The following is an 18,167-nucleotide window of genomic DNA, read 5'->3' as shown; positions in this document are numbered from 1 at the left end:
AAAAACTACAATCTTTGTCGTCAAATCGTAGTCCTATACAAAGGTCTTGGCGATATGTCTATACGATACGTAGTTTGGAAATACGAGTATCTCGTATCTAATAATCACATGGACTTCTTAACCCGTCCTTCACTTGCAAATACATAAATTCTTCATTTAACTGATTACTCATTTTGAATTTCTATGGACGGATTTGTCTTCCCTACAGTTTGTTGCCTTGATTTACGGCACTTCCGCAAAAATGACTACGCTTTTTTTTTTCATTCCTATCATTCAAAGTGCAAAAAAAACCATCTTTACTCAAAAGTAGAAAACTATATGTTCATAAAGAAATATGTTTTTGTAAAATACTGATTCTGTTACTAGATTTTGATGGTGGTTCCAATAAAGTTGATCACCCTTCACCCCTTCCGAAGGCGACGATTGACTGGATCCATTTCTTAACTATAACGCAATCTCATATCGTTTACCAACTAAATTCATCAACTAATACAAAATTACAAAGGCAATTCCCGCTACCGTGTCGGGATCCGAATGTCTTTATTAAGATCAATTTGCGAGCAGTCATTACCAAAGTGTTCGCATCGCTAAATATAGTGCTTTATAATCATCCTGATGGGCTTTAGTGCAGCTGCGAATTTCACTAAGAATGACGATGACTTCTTACGCCAGCTTTATCAACTTAATCCCAGTATTCTTTATGAGAAACGCGAAAGCTAAACTTTAGTTATGAAAATATCGAAGATGCTACAATACTAAAATCCAAATATTCAAACGCAATCCGATACTACTAATTCAACTCTAACCAAGTTGTGCTTCAGTCTATTAACAAATTAAACCTAACGAGTTTGCCAACCATAATGCCGGAGTAAGTTTAACTTGGCCGCCATAACTGTTAAGTAACAACTTGCTAACTGAACATGAACCTGCGACAATAGTCAACGTGATTTGATTTGATATCGCACTGCTACCTTTACATATCTAATAATAGAGTCTTTCCTATGTGTACGGTACTTTTGGAATTATTCGCATGGCTGGACTGTGTTAATTGTCCACTTCTACATTTGTAATGAGCTGGTGTAATCATACGCGAGTCTCCCGCCCGATTTATTGGACCGATTAGCTAACAACGACCGAATCCGCATTACCTGCCCTGCTGTAACGGCCAAGCTGAAGAGTATGTTCCGATTATCACCATTAATACGTATAAAGTACGCAATATTCTGATTCATTCTTACCATGTTGTCACGAACAAACGTTTTCTTTCTTAATATCATGTGGACAGTTGGACGAAACTGACTTTTCTTACTGTAACTTTTTAATCACTCGAAACGCAAGGTATTGTGAAAGCGACAGCTACAAATACTTTAAAGAATTTAGCCATATTTTCTTCTTGGTTGTTGAAGTTATTTATTAGTGTGATGATTGTTTTTTAGTCTTTCTATTTTTAATTTCAACTCTAAATTTGTTACTTTGACCACAGAATAGATAATTGCTTTGACGGTCATCCCGTGATCCCGTGGGTTATTTCTGTGCATCCATGTTTTCAGTTTGTATTTTTCGTTTTCGCTTTTTCGTTATAAGTGTAGTTGTACGAGGTAATCCTTATAGTAAACATGGCCTCCGCGAAGTCACGGCGGAATTAATCAATTATTTGGTTTTAATCTCAAGCAATAAGTACATGATTTGCCCATTCCAGCGTGACCAGAAATTTCCATATAATCTTTAGTAACTCTCACTCCGATTGTATCCGAAAAATAATGCAAGAAAGGTAGTAATGATAAGCAAATATTTTTAAGATACGCCTTAAGAATATAACTCTTGGTATCATAATGCCAGTCGAGCACAGAAAGGGGAGGTGAATAAAGGACAATGGCGTCGACAGTATCAGATGACAAATCGATTCCGTATCGGCGCCCGGTTATCTTATCGAAAATGCATTTCCGTAACTTGTTGGGAGGCTTTTGCAATTTTTCATCGACGCCTACAATTAACTCGTAACTACTTTGAACATGTAAGAAGAGTTAAGAAGTTTAAGTTTTGAAGTTTACCAAAAGGTTTATCGGTTCCGGCGAAAATGGCACGGAACCCTTATAGTTGCGAAATATTCAACTTTAAAGTCTTTCTTCGTCCGTCCCCCCCCCCCCTCAAAATCTATAAAAATTTGTAATTCAGGACGGTATATATATAAACTTTCAAAACATACGGCTAATTTTTTTATTAGTATTTATTAAATAGCACCTAAAGTGGGTAATCGTAATGGCTACGGAACCCTATTTTGGGCGTGTCCGACACGCCCTTAGCCGGTTTTTTTACAATTGTATTAGTAATAGTACTTTCCGCTGGCGTTCGTGTCGTCAGTGTGTACCAGTGTATGTTTTTATGTACATATTTTAGTTTTAAATGGGTTCCATCGAAAAACAGCGTTGCGGTTTGCCGTAACATTATGCAGAGTGAGGCCCACTTTAAACTATTAAATGTTCATTTCTATTCTTTACCTCCAATGTACTTTATGTCTATACTTATAAATTTGTGGTGTGTAATAAATAATAGTTGTATTGTATTGTATTTTCCTGTATTGTATTTTAAAAAATCTCTCTCTGTGTGTTAATACAGATGATGAAGATGAATTTTGCAGGTGGTAGGACCTTGTGCAAGGTACGTCCGGATTGCTACCAACCATCTTACTCGCTAATCCTGCCGTGAAGCAGCAGTTCTTGCACTCTTGTGTTTCGGCGTGGAGAGTAAGACAGCCGGTGAAATTACTGGCACTTGAGGTATCCCATCTTAGGCCTCTAGGTTGGCAACGCATCTGCAATACCCCTGGTGTTGCAGATGTTTATGGGCGGTGGTTAACTCTTACCATCAGGAGACCCACTTGCTCGTTTGCCATCCAGTCGAATAAAATAATAATAATACAAAATAATAAGACTAAATTAAGAATAATCCTGTACACTCCCAGATCGCACCTTCTTTTACCATAAAAATAGTCGTATCCTGCCTCGCCAGTTCCCTGAAACAGTCTCAATCCGGACATACCGGCGTGATTCATCTCGAGGCCATAACAAATTCCACGAGCAGCTCTCATACGGTCTATCTAATTAACAGTTCATTAAAATTTCACAAATAGTCGACTAGCTGCGCCAATCCAGATTCCGATGTGGGCTGTAAACATCCAGGTAAGTAATCATACATACCGAACTTTGGTACGTTCAGGACAGCCTAAGCTAACATACCTTGGTAGCGCAACGGACAAATTCGTTTCGGCAAATAATTTTCGAGTCACAAGGAGGCTCGACTTTAAAGCTGTATACACAGTGATAATGGATTAGGGAAGTGTATAAATACAAATTTGGAAGCGTCATTTTGTAGGATAGGTACCATCAGCCAAATATGTGGCCTACCACCCTAAAGCTGATAATCGTTTGCATATCATAAAACAATAATGCCAATAGACGTGTCTGTCAACTTGAAAGTTCGACTTTAGCGACATATTTGTTAGGAACTTGTTTAAAAATTGGTAGACCACTTATTTGGCTGATGGTACATCTTATCATCTTAGACGTCTAATCGATACTTTTTTTCAAGGAAATCGAAGAAAACAATGATAAGATTTACATAAGCCATTTCTTTGAGAGGATAGACTTAGATGACATTATATGCCTTGAACTAATAATGTAGAAATCAATCTTTATTGTTACATCTACAGATACATCTAGATCTGTAGGTGCATGTTTCAATGTTTACATTCCATGATGTTAATTTGGATTTATGTAAATACAATTTTCTAGTAAGCGCTTCTAATACAAGTTAATTTTATCTATCTGGTGGCTAGACAAATCATCCTCTGTGCTGTATAGTCAAGTGCATAGATATCATATCGACACGGACAAAGTTACAAAAATAAATATGTATACACGAGCTTAATGTTAAGTTTAAGTGCATAAAGTCGTGTATACATATTTTTGTAACTTTGGCCGTGTCGATATCTTTGCACTTGACTGTACGATTGCATACTTTATTTTTCTGCAAGTCACCAATATGATCCCTAAACTAAACTAACCCTATCCGATCATGAATAGGTTAGTAAATTAGTAGCATCAATCAGCACCTAGAATATAACAAGTTTTGTCTGTCTTACTATAACGTGGTCTTCGCCGAGTTTAGGAAACAGTGACCATTTATTAGTGATGTGAGAATCATCAATTCATGAGGCGTTGCCAGTAACTATATAGGTGTATTTAGATATAACAGGGAATAAACAGGAGCTAGAGGAAGTCGGGTAGGTGTATTATTAAAACAGGTTATCTGACTAAAATGTTGGCGGGGCTTCCATTCGCCTATTTTATCTATTTTTAATTTTTTAGGCCATTGCTACTGTTGGATCCGTGAATCATTTATTTAAAACGAACTAAGAGGATAAAGGTGTTGATCTTTCTATTTAAATCTAGAGCAAGTCGAGCGAGTTTTTGTGAAGCTTAATAGTAAATAATGCATGGAAATTGCATGTTGATTGAGTCGAAGTACAGAAATCTTTACTCTGGTGCTACTTAAATACTACACTTATATCATGTTTTAAACCATTGGAATTACTGTTTTGTTTTGGTTGAAAAGCATATTATTAACACAAAGTATGCAAGATTCAATTTGAACAATTCAAATTCAAAGATAACTCCAAAGAAACTTAACACTTCAAACTCCAAATGGCGATGCCAGAATATAATGATAAAGCCAACCATTCCATACAAAAGGGGCTCGTTTTACTTTTTGTCATTTCCTGAAATCTTTAACAGATTATGGTAATGACAATCTTGCTCGTTTGCGCTATGATTCTCCATTAAGCATATTTGTCGAGTCACTCGACTTGCGCACACTTTTACTGAATAATCATGCATTGAAGTGTAGAGTAAAAAGATGTGCATGTATTGTGTTCGTAGATATCTACGGGTAAAGACAACGGCCTATATTTTTCATTTGATAGTTATTTAGGTACCTCAAAATCATAGATTCATTGTATGTAACGATTCACCGGATCGCATTTCACCTCAAACTAACAAAATTTCAATAGTATCTTGTACGATACTTGACGCAATTTTTCGCGTAGCTTTTTACATTATTATAATATAATTAATTTGAAGCATCATATTTTTTGTGTAGTACTTTACCCTAGACGCATTTCGCCGCGATCGATGTTTGCTTAGGACTCTAATTAATTTGACGCGTTAATTGATGTTTGCACTTAAATACACTAATACGCGATCGAGGTGAAATGCGACTAAAATTAATAGCGACTAAAAAAACACGATTGAGACACAATGCGATACTTAAATGGGTCAATCAACTTTTTCTTGTTTGTTATTCTGTACCGTTGTCCAAGAGACAACAGTGACAGAGTTTCTTAAAAAAACTACTTTGATATATGCGACTAATATGCTTAGGAGATAGTCTATAAAATAATGAGCTTGTACATAACTATGACAAAAATGTATACTCGACGAATTTTAACCACAGAAAACATATAGAAACTCGTGGTTTTAAAGAGTTGTCCAGGGGAAGTAACTATGGCCACGAGGTACAAGAAAAAGTTGATCGACCCAAATGCACGATCGAGGTAAAATTGCAAATTTATAGCGACTAAAAAAATAAACTATTGCGACATAACGCTAATAATAAAATTAATAAATAAACGATCAAGGTGAAATGCGATTCGCCGAATCGCTACAAGGAATTTATGCTTTTGAGGTAAAGGACAAACAAATGGTATTTTTAAGCAAATAGAAGATACTTTAATATATAAAATTCTTTCTTAGTTAGATTATATTTATTTATTTATTTAAGGAGAGCAAACAGAAGTAAGTGTAAACATTATTTTCTTATAAAATAGTTTTAGAGACTAACATGCACTTTCTTCCTACCCAGCTCCCACTAAAACATGTAAGTGGCATTTATAATTATCATTCAATCATTAAACCAGAAGTATTATAGTTTTCGGTAGAAGTAGGAATAGTGCCTTGATTATGTTCAATAATATGACTAAGTACCTACTTGAAGTTTAATCTAATCCTAATCATGACTTTTATGATAGTTTATTCCCTCAAGCTAGACCGCGAGTCACCTACTCTCTGATACTGATCTCATCTCCATCTAATGGCGTTATTACAGTCGGAAGCCAGTACACACCGTCACGCTCATACTTAGTACTCGAGCAAGGAAGTGCAGTTTCAATTGGTTTTACCAAGCTAGTGTAATCTACGTTAAGACTACAAACAGCATAGTTGATATTCGAATCTATGGGCTAACCCTGTCGAGTACAGATTTAGGAATTACTTAAATTCTATTCTGTATAAGACGTTCTTAATCCACTACCTGGATCTTTCTAGCCGCTGAAACGATTTATATGTATGAAATTTGATATGGAGATAGTTTTAGACCCTGGAAAGGACATAGGATACTTTTATCCCGGGAAACTGCATAGTCAAAATACACCACTAAATAACACCAAGTACAGAAAATTTCGAGAATTTACAAATAAAAAATGTTCAGATTTTGTGAGCCGATAACGACTCATGTAAAGGTTTAGGCTAGTTTAGGTAGAATTACACTTAAGATATACATGATTACACATATTACACACATGTAGATATTACAGATATTTTCACTTAAATGATTTAGATTTAGTTCATCATCCCAGCCTATATACGTCCCACTGCTGGGCACAGGCCTCCTCTCAGAACAAGAGGGCTTGGGCCGTAGTTCCCACGCGGGCCCAGTGCGGATTGGAAACTTCACACGCACCATTGAATTGCTTCGCAGGTTTGTGCAGGTTTCCTCACGATGTTTTCCTTCACCGCAAAGCTCTGGTAAATTTCAAATGTAATTCCGCACATGAATTTTGAAAAAGTCAGAGGTGCGAGCCGGGGTTTGAACCCACGACCCTCTGCTTGAGAGGCGATAGGTCAAACCACTAGGCCACCACGGCTTCCTAGATTTAGTTAGCCTATTTTAATTTATTCAGCTTACTCGAGACGCTTTGATTTCGATTAAAGAAAGCAGATGTTATTGTGATTGATAAATTGTTTATTTACTTACACAAGGACGCAGAACAGTGAACTTAAACTCTAGACTAGGTTACCTACCTCAAGAAATCTACAACCAGTAAGTTCATGTTTAAAAAAACAGAATTAGTTTAAAATTATAATACTTACAAATTTAAACCTAAAGCCTAATCAAAACTGCCATTGAAATTAAAATAAGTTAATTTCAACAGAGAATTAACGAAGAGCGAAGACAAAAAGTTCAAGAAAGCAATCGGCAATTGCCGATATCGATGATATTCAAATTGACGTTTTCCGATAGTCAAACAACTCAAAGTTGCCGTTCGGACGATCCTGACAAGTAATTCCGCCAATCACGAGGCAGGCACAAACAAATTATCCAATCCGTAACAAATTAGACGTGACGGCGGAGTTGCGTTCAATATTTTTCAAAACTACCCGATTACATTCCTTTAGCTCCCATTCCAATAACGTAGGTAATGTAATGCTAGTTTTATCTGAAAAGGATCCCATTGCGATTATCTAGCGTAATCCAGATAGTGCAGAGATGAACGACCTTAACTCAGACAAACTGCCGATGGACCGCGTCTGGAGGGCGTTGGGAGTCCACTCTATCGCCTTAAGCCAAACTATTAAAAGCATAACGCATCTTTATGAGCTTGGAGATAAAAGTTTGTTTACACTGAGCGTGGTGACGGATGCAAGTAATTGAGGGTGTCAAGATTCATATCATATCGTGGAGTGAAGGACTAAAGCTATACGCTCTCGGAATTAGACTACAGTATGAGGTAAATTCTGGAGCTAATTTATTTTCTTTAATCAAGTTTTTGACATACACCTCGCCAATTTCTAAATCTCTATCTACTGCTTTTCTCTTCTTGTCTTCTTTTAATTTGTTTTTCTCTTTTTCAACGTCACATATTATTATGTTATGATGGGTATACTCATTAAAAATAATTGAATATATACGCTGACGTGTCGAAATTGAGAGGTCGATGACTTATTCAATCCATTATACATAATATTCCCTATTACAAAAGGACAATTAATAACGGATCTACTGATAATGATAATGAAAGTCATCAATAACGTCATTCTAATGATGAATGGATGGATAAAGTAAGCTTAAATGAAAGTCATAATCATAAAAGTAGCACTATTTTTAAGAACCCTACGTTAATTTTTCATTTTAATTTTTTTTTCCTCTTTTTATCAGGTTACTCATTATTATTCCGGATAATAGATACTAACAAAGATACGCAATATACACACGACAAAGCAATCCAGGTACGATGCCTTCGGAATAAAAACAGACTCATTAGTGAATTCTCGAATGCATGAAGCGAACACGTGCGTTTTTAGTATTATCTGAAAAAAAAAAAAAAATGAAAAAAAATATTCGTGACACAAATATAAATAATATATACAGCAAATAATAATAATAAAGTGAAATAAAATAAAATGAGAATACAAAATACAAAAAAAAAACTTCGTTGCTTGTGCCCGAAATGGTCCCGCCTCAGCACAGTCTATGGTCTATCTCACAGTCATTGGGTCACAAGGCATGTTCCATGAGCGTTTACCACAGAAGCCTTAGGGCAAAGGGTAAAGTTAACATATCCTTTACTAAACGATAGATAGAGCACATAAGGTCTCGACCTTTAGTCAGATGCGCAACAATACAAACACACGTCTATTGTAATGTTATACACAATAGGATGACTCGATTATCTCTGCATTACTGTACTTATTACAATGAAAACGTTATTTACATTGTATGTTATTAGCGTTATGACAAATAATAGAATATGCCGACGTATGGCCTCGTGAATCTTATTTAATAACTCCAAACTTTGTCCGGGACACATTCAAATTAAAATCTTCATAAATGTCGAGCACATGCCAAGGATATTATTTATACATTTATCACTGAAAAAAAAAGGATAGCTGAACTAGTTAGGCTACTTGACGTTTATCGAAAATTTACTAATTAGGAACAAAAATAATGCTAATATTGCAAAACTGATTTTGTAAGACATCACCTATAATTTTAGCTAGTAGTACGAGTAAGTCCTTAGTTTTGTAGTCACTCAAGTTATGTTACAAGCAACAAATTTTTTGTTACGTTAGCAAATCTTTCTTGTTTTTTAGTGGAAGATGTTTCATATACATTATTTTCATCGGCATCAGATTTGATGTTTACTATCGTCATGGGTTTAATTTTGCTAGCGCTTCCATAATTTATTTCATTCTGGAAAACAGCTCGATATTTACTTATATATAACTAAGTATCAGGTTAAATAACGGACAATGAAGACTAAGATCGAATAAGATAATTTTAAATTTCGACATCAAACTCTAATTAAATAAGTAAGTAAGTTTATTGATACCCACGCAACATTTAGGCTGTAATTTTTTTCCAGTAACTAAAACATGTCCTCCTTAAACATTGAAATGCTCTATACCTCAGGATAACCGCGGTGTGCCTTAGGGAAGTTTTTGGTAAGCCAGAATTTTCCTCTGGGAGGACCTTTCTTGATTTGAAATACCCGTATTATAGGCGTTCGGTGAAGTAACCCGAATCAAACGTATGCAAGATTCATGATCGGATAAAAATTCAACGAGATTGGGCAGTTTTCTGTTTTATATATTTGGTAACTGTTGTTTTTTTTCATTAATAAAAAGTTTATGGCAACTAGATCGAACTAAGGTTACCGACGTAGCCCGAAGAATTGCGAAACTGAAGTGGCAGTGGGCAGGGCACATTGCTCGCAGGACTGATGGCCGATGGGGTCAGAATGTTCTCGAATGGCGTCCGCGGACCGGGAGACGAGCTGTCGGTAGGCCTCTAACAAGATGGAGCCACGACCTAGTGAAGATCGCGGGATCGCGTTGGATGCGGAAAGCACAAGACCGGTCTGAGTGGAGAGCCTTGGGGAAGGCCTATGCCCAGCAGTGGACGTCTTGCGGCTGACATGATGAATGGAATCATAAAATATCTTAAAACCTTGGTAATGAGTTGACTGGAAACGCTGACAAAGCGTGTAAAGAGTGATGATGATGTGACGACATGTGTTCCCACAGAAGGGACTTGCATGCGTCACACACAGTCCTGTGCGGTGTCTTCAAGGTCTCGCTAGGTGGAAACTATTGAGAAGATCTTGCAGAACGAATAACATATTAGAATATATACTGTTGATTATCACGATTATGAAACGAATTAATACCTTCCTTTCTTTCTTGCAAGTTCGATACGAAGGAGATGCAGTAAACGACCAATGAGTATAAATACAGGGCTCTTCAGTTCTGGTGGTCAAAAAAAGACCGCAGTAGATATCTAACTACGAGCGTTTATATTTCATGATCTAACAGAATAGGAGCAGTACCCCGTTATTTCATACAATATAGTACTTCCTCACCATTATCATTGGTATGTGGTGATTCAATTCTCTTTGGCAGTTTGTCACTCGCAAATTTGCTCTGTGACTGTTACTAACACCGTCGGTGGTAAGCCACCTGAACATAACTGTCAAACGCGAGTATTGAATATATCACGTAGCAACTATTATGTAATCTGTGCCAGGGGTGTAGGAGTAGATGAATAAGCCTTTGAAGGCAGGCAACCAGGTTACATGTCACTCAAGTTATAAGGAGATATATTGCACCGTTGCATTGCTTTACTTAACCGCAATTAAGTGAATCAAGACCGCGTGCAATGCAAATTGATGCATAAGCATTCGCAAAGAATCCGATTAGTTACAGTTGTGGTATGTACGATTTATGTGGTTCTTCACACGCGCAAGGTGAACTACGAATTCAGGCCAGGTGCTTGAGATTAAAACTTGGTGCGGGACGTGTGCCGACTCTTGAATGCGAATAAGGTGAAGCATCGTTGATGTTAGTCTTAAGAATGCAAATGTGAAATGTACAAAGAAAAAAATATAAGCATCGTTCGCAGGGTTTGACCTGGCTTTTTGCATCCGTGCATTCCTTTCCCGGACGAGGCGAGATTCAGGATACATCTTGGAGTATTTATAATTATATCCTTGTGGAAGAAAGATCATACCATCCTCATTTAAGCTCCACAATTGAGTTTTTTTGGAACATCCAAAATAGAGCAAAATCTGACAGCCTTGTACTTTTAATTGGAAAACACAGAGCTGCAAAGCAATTTAAGGCAGCGTTTCCACCAGAGATGTGCGAGGAATATGTTTTTCATTAACCAATAGAAACGCTTCATTTACCTCGCCTTGCTCCTCTCAGCTGTTTCCACCAGAGATGTGCTGTGCGAGGTTGTGTAAATGAAGCGTTTCTATTGGTTAATGAAGAACACATCCCTCGCAACACATCCTCGCACATTATTGGTAGATATGCTGCTTAACGATGAGATTAAAGATCCAATTTAAGAAACCAAATTGGTAAATTTATCAAAAAATCAATAGCCATAATTCCCATATCATTTTAAGCCTAAGTTATCATACCGACTGATACTTTATTTGCTAAACAAATTCAACGGCAACATACTAAGCAAACATATATTTTGGCGCCACATATATTTGTTTACTAAGCCACATTTGGTTTGTAACACTAGTAAACATGTTGAGTAAAATGGGCCGTTCGAATACTATGTGAGCTGACCTTATTCGGTCTTGCGTTATTGAAGTTCCATACAAATGTTTGCTGAAAAACACCCAGAGGTGGTTATTGACTTTTTCAATGAATGAAGAGAAAATTGTACTCTCATTCGTGTTAATTTGCTGGCGAGGTCACGCCTTGCCATTCATTCATTGCTTTTAGCTCAATGAATGTGATACTACCGTTACTACATTTTGTGTAGTTGTTATGTTTATATTATGACCCTATGGTAATTTCGAAATAAAAGGCTCTGTTTCCTCCAGCACTCAGCTGAGAACAGATTATATTACGAAGCGCTCTTGCCGAACGAATAACTGGCCTACTTGCTAAGAGAAACACTTTCATTTTCACTAAGTTTTAAGTGACTTCGTGAGTAAAAAATTCGCTGGAACAGTTCATTCAAATAAACAGGACACATTGTACTTGTCATGCTAGATAGATATATGATATATAATAGAGATTAGCTGAGCGTGTGCTAAGCCAAAGGAATTAACGATAACAAGCCAAACATGAAGTAATACCAAGTAATATTGTACAAAAAATTGTTGCTACAGTATTTTAATCACTAGCTTATCTTTACGCTGTTATTTTTCGTAGTAATGTAACGCTAATGAAAGAACACGACACGATAAGCTATGGAATTCTGGGTAGATAAAAACCGCAAGGAAATATTTAATTAAAGAATTTCGATGTAAACATCTTTTCATCGTTTTAAAACACTGCAATAATGTAAATTCCCTGTAGAAGTTGTCAAAGTAAATGTTACTTCAAGAGTTCAGCGACTTTGAACAAGCCGCAAAACAACAAACAAATATTATTATTGCTGTTTACCCAATAAAATCTTGTGAGAATGACCTTTGAATAAAAATGGAGCCTTCGGGACTTGGGACGCTCGACTTGATTGTATGACACACTGCTTAGTACGAACGCGAATACACGCCAGAGGTCTTAAGACGCGCTTCCATAAGCGGAGTGGAATAGACTAATCAATCACATTACTTTAAACCCACGTACAAATACAAGGCGAGTATAGTCATATTACAGATGAATGGTCGGTTTCTGCACGTCTCCACCCAGCTTTATGGAACACCCTTTAATAACTGAAAATAGGCCGTAACTTATAAAGAACCCCGCACAAAATGATAGATACAAGCCGTTCGGCCGATTTGACTGAACTTTTCTAAAATATAGCCTCTAATACTGTGATCAACAGCGAGAAGTTGCAGCATTAATTATTGGCAAATTTTTTAAATGTCGCTATTTACGTAATACTGGCGTATGTAACTACCTTCGTAGTTGCATATCATCTCTTATCTCGTAAATCGTTGGGACTGCAACTTTGGTATAAAATTTATACCTCCATCAAATTTAAAAAAATCAAAAAACCCGACTGTCAAAACTAAAAGGAAGAAAATAAGTCTAGTGGTCTAGAATTCTGTTAAGTAGCTAATTTAAAGTTCAACAGTCGGGACCCACTTAAATCGTGACGCTCAAAAACTCTGAGTAATGGGTCCCGACTCTTGAACTTTAAATTAGCTACTAGACTTATTTTCTTCCTTTTAGTTTTGACAGTCGGGTTTTTTGATTTTTTTAATTTAATGTTTTATTTTACACTTTTTTGATATTTATGTGAAAACGGTAGATGAAAAGTATTATAACCCATATTTAGAATGGGCTAATTATTAGCTTTCGTTTGATACCCATATTGTTACAATACAAAAAAAAAATCATTCCTACGCCATATTTTTTTTTTCACAGACGCCATATTGAAATATTATATAACCTATGTCACTCCGACAGTTATGACGAATCCAATGATACCTCATATGTTAAAATCTGTTTAACCTTTTAGGCTGTAGCGAGGACCAAAGAAATGGACATACATACCCACATACATACAAACATACGCTCGAAAAACATAACCCTCCTTAGGCCAGTATGGTAAAAACCAGAAGATCAGCTCCTTTCGTTTCCATTCCTGCTTGGAGTTCCCTGTGGTCATCACTATCCCTTACTGATCGACCATGTAGGAAAACGACGCATTGAACTGGCCAAAAAACACTAGCTGTCCTGGCAGTCAGTGTGTAGCGCACCGCCATGTCCGAAAGTGGCACTTACAAAGACAAATCGCCGATGTTATTGGCGATACCTGAGTATTTAATTACGTTTCATTGTCTCTTGCTTTTTTTGTGTATGCGAGAGCGAGACGCTTGCTATGCTTTTATTGCATGTATTAAATATCGGCAATTTCGATATCTTTTTCAATAGTGTAGATGTAGTTAAGGAAAAAAAGTTTGAGTCCCCGGGGAAGGACATAGGATAGCTTTTATCCCCGAAAATTTATAGTTCCCGCGGGATAGTGATGAACGAATTCCACGCGGACGGAGTCGCACAACGGGCAACAGTTATTTAATGAGTCTAAACATTTAGGCAGTTAAAAATATGACGTGTTCTTGAATTGACACAATTCTTTAGTTTAACAAAACTATTTCTAATCAAACAACAATCAAACAATACGACAACCAAATACGGAAACCTCGATCGATCGCAATTAATATAACCCACCTCATTAGAAGTTGGGACTTTAATTAAAACTACCGCAAACCGGAATAACTAAACTGCTATAGTGTAGCAGCTATACTAGTTATTATGCTATGTAGTGCTTGCTACGGCGCTAGTTCTACGGGCAACTTTTGACAAGCACTGGCAGCGTAGCGGGTGTTGAAGACCTAAACACAGGCTTGGCTTGATTAAATTAAAATAGCATAAAGATTATCTTAATATCGTTGTTTCTGGCAGTGTTTCTATAATTAATTGATTATTAATTTAATTTTAATTGGCATGCAAGCAGCAGAAGTAAAATGATCTACACACGACGCTACTGCCAAGGTATTAAGGGAGTGTTTAGATTATTTTGAGCACAACAATCGCTCATCCACTTCTGCTGCTTACCGTACCATCATTTTGAAACAGGAGAACAAAACACGCAATATTTAAGCAAATTCAGACTTACTTGATTATTTTTTGCTATACTATATTGATATTTGCGTCATTGAATCAAATAGTCGTAGGTGACTTAATCGGTTAGCGCACTCCACTAGCCCAAAAGCAATATTAAAAACTCAGAGATAAAGTCAAAAATATAAACATAATAGGGTAAGACCGCGAAGCGATTTAACCGCCATATCTTCAGCGCTAGCGCTATCAAAATCGACGTATATCGACGGTCCATGAACCTAGGTAGCAAGAATACTAAGGTACAGTTCGAAAGCGCATTACCTAAAAATAAAAATAAGATTTTATCCATCCAAATTACCGACATCCATTCATCACCGACATACATTCATCCATCCACCATCCATACCAAACCATCTTAATTTAGACTGTCCAGAAATTGAATCAAGTTTAGTTTTATTATATTACAGTTTTGATTTTGAGTTGATAATATGCTTTCGAACAGGGGTGACATTTGTCCATTTTGGTAGAGCCAAAAATATGGCGGTCGAAATGCTTCGCGGCCTTACGTACGTAATAACAATGCCTGGAATGCGAAATTACGAACATAAATACATCGACATGATCATGATGCATGTAAGCGGGAACAAAATTCTTACGATGCAATTTAGGATTCGACGCGCCTCAGACATGATGGCCCATCAATGAGGTAACGTAAAAGTAATCCGTCTTCGTTCTGTATGTACGAGTACGACCACTCTAAGCGCGTGATTGACAGGCACATGTCACACGACAAAATAGATTCAGAAGTATCTTTACACACCTGTTAGCGTGGAGCTACAGAGAAAACTTTCCGAGGCGTTTATTTAGACTGCTCTGAATAGCTTCATGCTCATGCGGGAAAGTACTAAGATAAGCCTGTATAAAACCTCGTAAAGATTTGTATCCAAAAGCCGCGTTCAGACACTTTGCCTGAGACGTTTGTCATGAGCATGATACGAATTTTAAAACGATGTTTCTTAGCTACACGATATTTTGTTCGTTAAACATGGGAATCATGTTGGAAATAGTATTTCGCTTAGGTCGCTTTCGCCTTCGCCGTTAAAAAGTCGTAGTTAGCTCAACTTCAGCCAGTGAAGCTTCATGAACGAGGAGTTGCTAATTAAAAGATGGTAACAAAATTAAACTATCCTGTAGTTTCAGTTCCGTTCCCAGGCCGGTATTGTTCCGGCATCGTTATAATATAATATTTAGCCTTTAGCAGAAAATACAATGCTAACAAAGTTTTCCTATCATGGGCAGGAAACGTGTTTTGTACAAGTAGTTACTTAGTCTACCAAATTTATAACGCAGGAATCTTCGATCAAAAGTTAGTACTAATTGTTGTTGTTGATCGAAGGCAGGAATCCTCATATTTTGCCAGGTTGGATAACAGACCTTGGTGTCTCAGAATACTCCAGCCTTAGGCTGCGATCTATCTGACAAAACGCCGTCCGCGACCGACGACATGCCGGCCGGTGCCGCCCGCGATCGTCATGTTTGTTGACTCGCTGGCCCGCCCGTTCTCGACGGATGGATGTCACTCGTCACACACAGCGGCCAGTATCAAGCAGCACCATATCGGCGGCCACACGCGGTGAAAAATGATTTTTTTTTTAAATAACACGATGAAATGCTTATTAATTTAATGCAATTCAATTCCATATCCACTGCACTAGAATTCCTTCAATTCAAATATTGTAGGTTGCTCTTCTTCTCTGTAGGTACTTAAAAAATATTTGTTCCCTACCTCTGGTTGGCTATCAGTAAGGCCAAAATTTCCCTTTTGTTACAATGTTATATTATTATTACATTATCTTAATCTTCATTTATTTATTATTTTATTTATCGTATGGGATACGTGTCACCGCAAAACTGTGTAAGAAATACAAAGTGAAAGCTAAAAATTAAAACTGAAATCTAGATTTTCACGGGTTTCTCTGACAGCTTCTTCTTTATCCAACTAGACGAGAACTTTGAGTTTGTGGTAGTCCATCTGTATTGTGATATCGCGAGCGCGCACAAAATCGACTGGTGGCGAGGCGAGCTTATAAAACAACCAGACGTCCGCGACCGACGGCGGGTCGAATGCTGGTCGAGACTTCACGGCACACCGTCAGCCACCGATGGCGTTTTGAACAGACCGCAGCCTTACTTGTAAGAATAATAACTTTTTATTCGCATCGTGCAGACGGATACTTATATCTTGGTTGGGGAGTTGGGGGTACAAGTACAATAAGGATAGATACTATTGTGAATGGACCAATCAATATATCAATCTCATTGTAGGCCCCAATCTCATCGCCTGATAAATCCAACGTATTATTAACGGAGTTTCGTACTTAAACAGTACATCGAAAAGCTTTATGACCATGAAAATGTCGAGTTAGGGCCTTCAAATTCTTATGACTAGTATGGGTTATCATATCACTACCTAAGAGCTAATGTTTTTAGGTAGGTAGGTACCTATCTAAAAAAACTGTTTTTGATAATAATATAGAGACTGCCCTCTACATATATCCACGGCTCCGGGCTGTAATTCAAAAAGCCCTCGTATAGATCCGCCTCATCCGCCGTACTACAGCTGAAAAGTATTAGTAAGTACTTACCGATACAAAGTCCCCGAGTGTATTTTCTTTACGCCGTCCATATCTGATGTGGCGCTGCTACCATGTCTCGGAGCCCTACTGGCTACTCGGCGGACTGTTAAGTGGCGCCATGACGGGCGTGTGTGAAACTGACGGTAAATTGAGGTTATCTGAAACAATTTTGAACTGGGAATATAATAGTTGACTAGTGCCTACATTGTGTACATGTCGGCGGCCGATCGTAAAATTCGCCAGATCACGAAATTCCTAGGCATATCGTGAAATGGCACCATTTCATGAACTGGCTAAGAAACATCCGCCATATCGTTCAAAACTAACCGTTTAACGATTTGCCTAGTGACGTTTAGGCAGATCATGAAATTCCTAGGCGTATCATGAAACGCCGCCATATCGGTCCTGGCACTTCGCCGGCCGCTGCCGCGGCACGCTAGCTTCGCTCGCTCGGCTCGTGGATCGTGTGGTCACAATTCATACTAACAACTCCTCGCTTCGCTCGTCGTACCTAACTTTTTCAGGCACATCGTGATATGCTTGGCCAACTTTTAGGCATATCATAAATGGGGCCATTTCACGATATGCCTAGGAATTTCGTGATCTGGCGGATTTTACGATCGGCCGCCGACATACATATCTAATTTTGCAAAGTTTTCTCTAATGTTTCTGAAGACGCAGCGTTGTCAGGCCTGAAACATCGCGAAGATTGTGGGCAGCCGATGGATGCTGATAGCAAGATATCGTTGATTGCGGCGTTTCAGGGGGAAGCCCTAGTTCAACAGTGGACGTCTATTCCAGCTTATAATGACGAACATATTTCCTCCAATTTATTTTAAGAAATGATAGGTAGCCGCAAAGAAGAAAAAACCCTAGTCTCGTC

The 18,167-nt window shown here is 37.6% G+C and overlaps 1 protein-coding gene across 1 annotated transcript in view; it reads right to left on the bottom strand.

Moving 5' to 3' along the window:
• Positions 1–18,167, bottom strand: part of p120ctn (adherens junction protein p120) — a 61,570-nt gene that overhangs the window by 38,520 nt on the left and 4,883 nt on the right. The window contains exon 2 of the mRNA XM_074102907.1: positions 17,294–17,442. Coding sequence (XP_073959008.1) covers positions 17,294–17,334 — 41 coding nt within the window. The 5' untranslated portion in view covers positions 17,335–17,442. The remainder of the gene's footprint in view (positions 1–17,293; positions 17,443–18,167) is intronic.

This window comes from Choristoneura fumiferana, chromosome 19, assembly GCF_025370935.1.
Source record: "Choristoneura fumiferana chromosome 19, NRCan_CFum_1, whole genome shotgun sequence".
NCBI classification, from domain to species: Eukaryota; Metazoa; Arthropoda; class Insecta; order Lepidoptera; family Tortricidae; genus Choristoneura; species Choristoneura fumiferana.
Note: the sequence above shows the minus strand (reverse complement) of the source record. Positions and strands in the feature narration are given on the sequence as shown.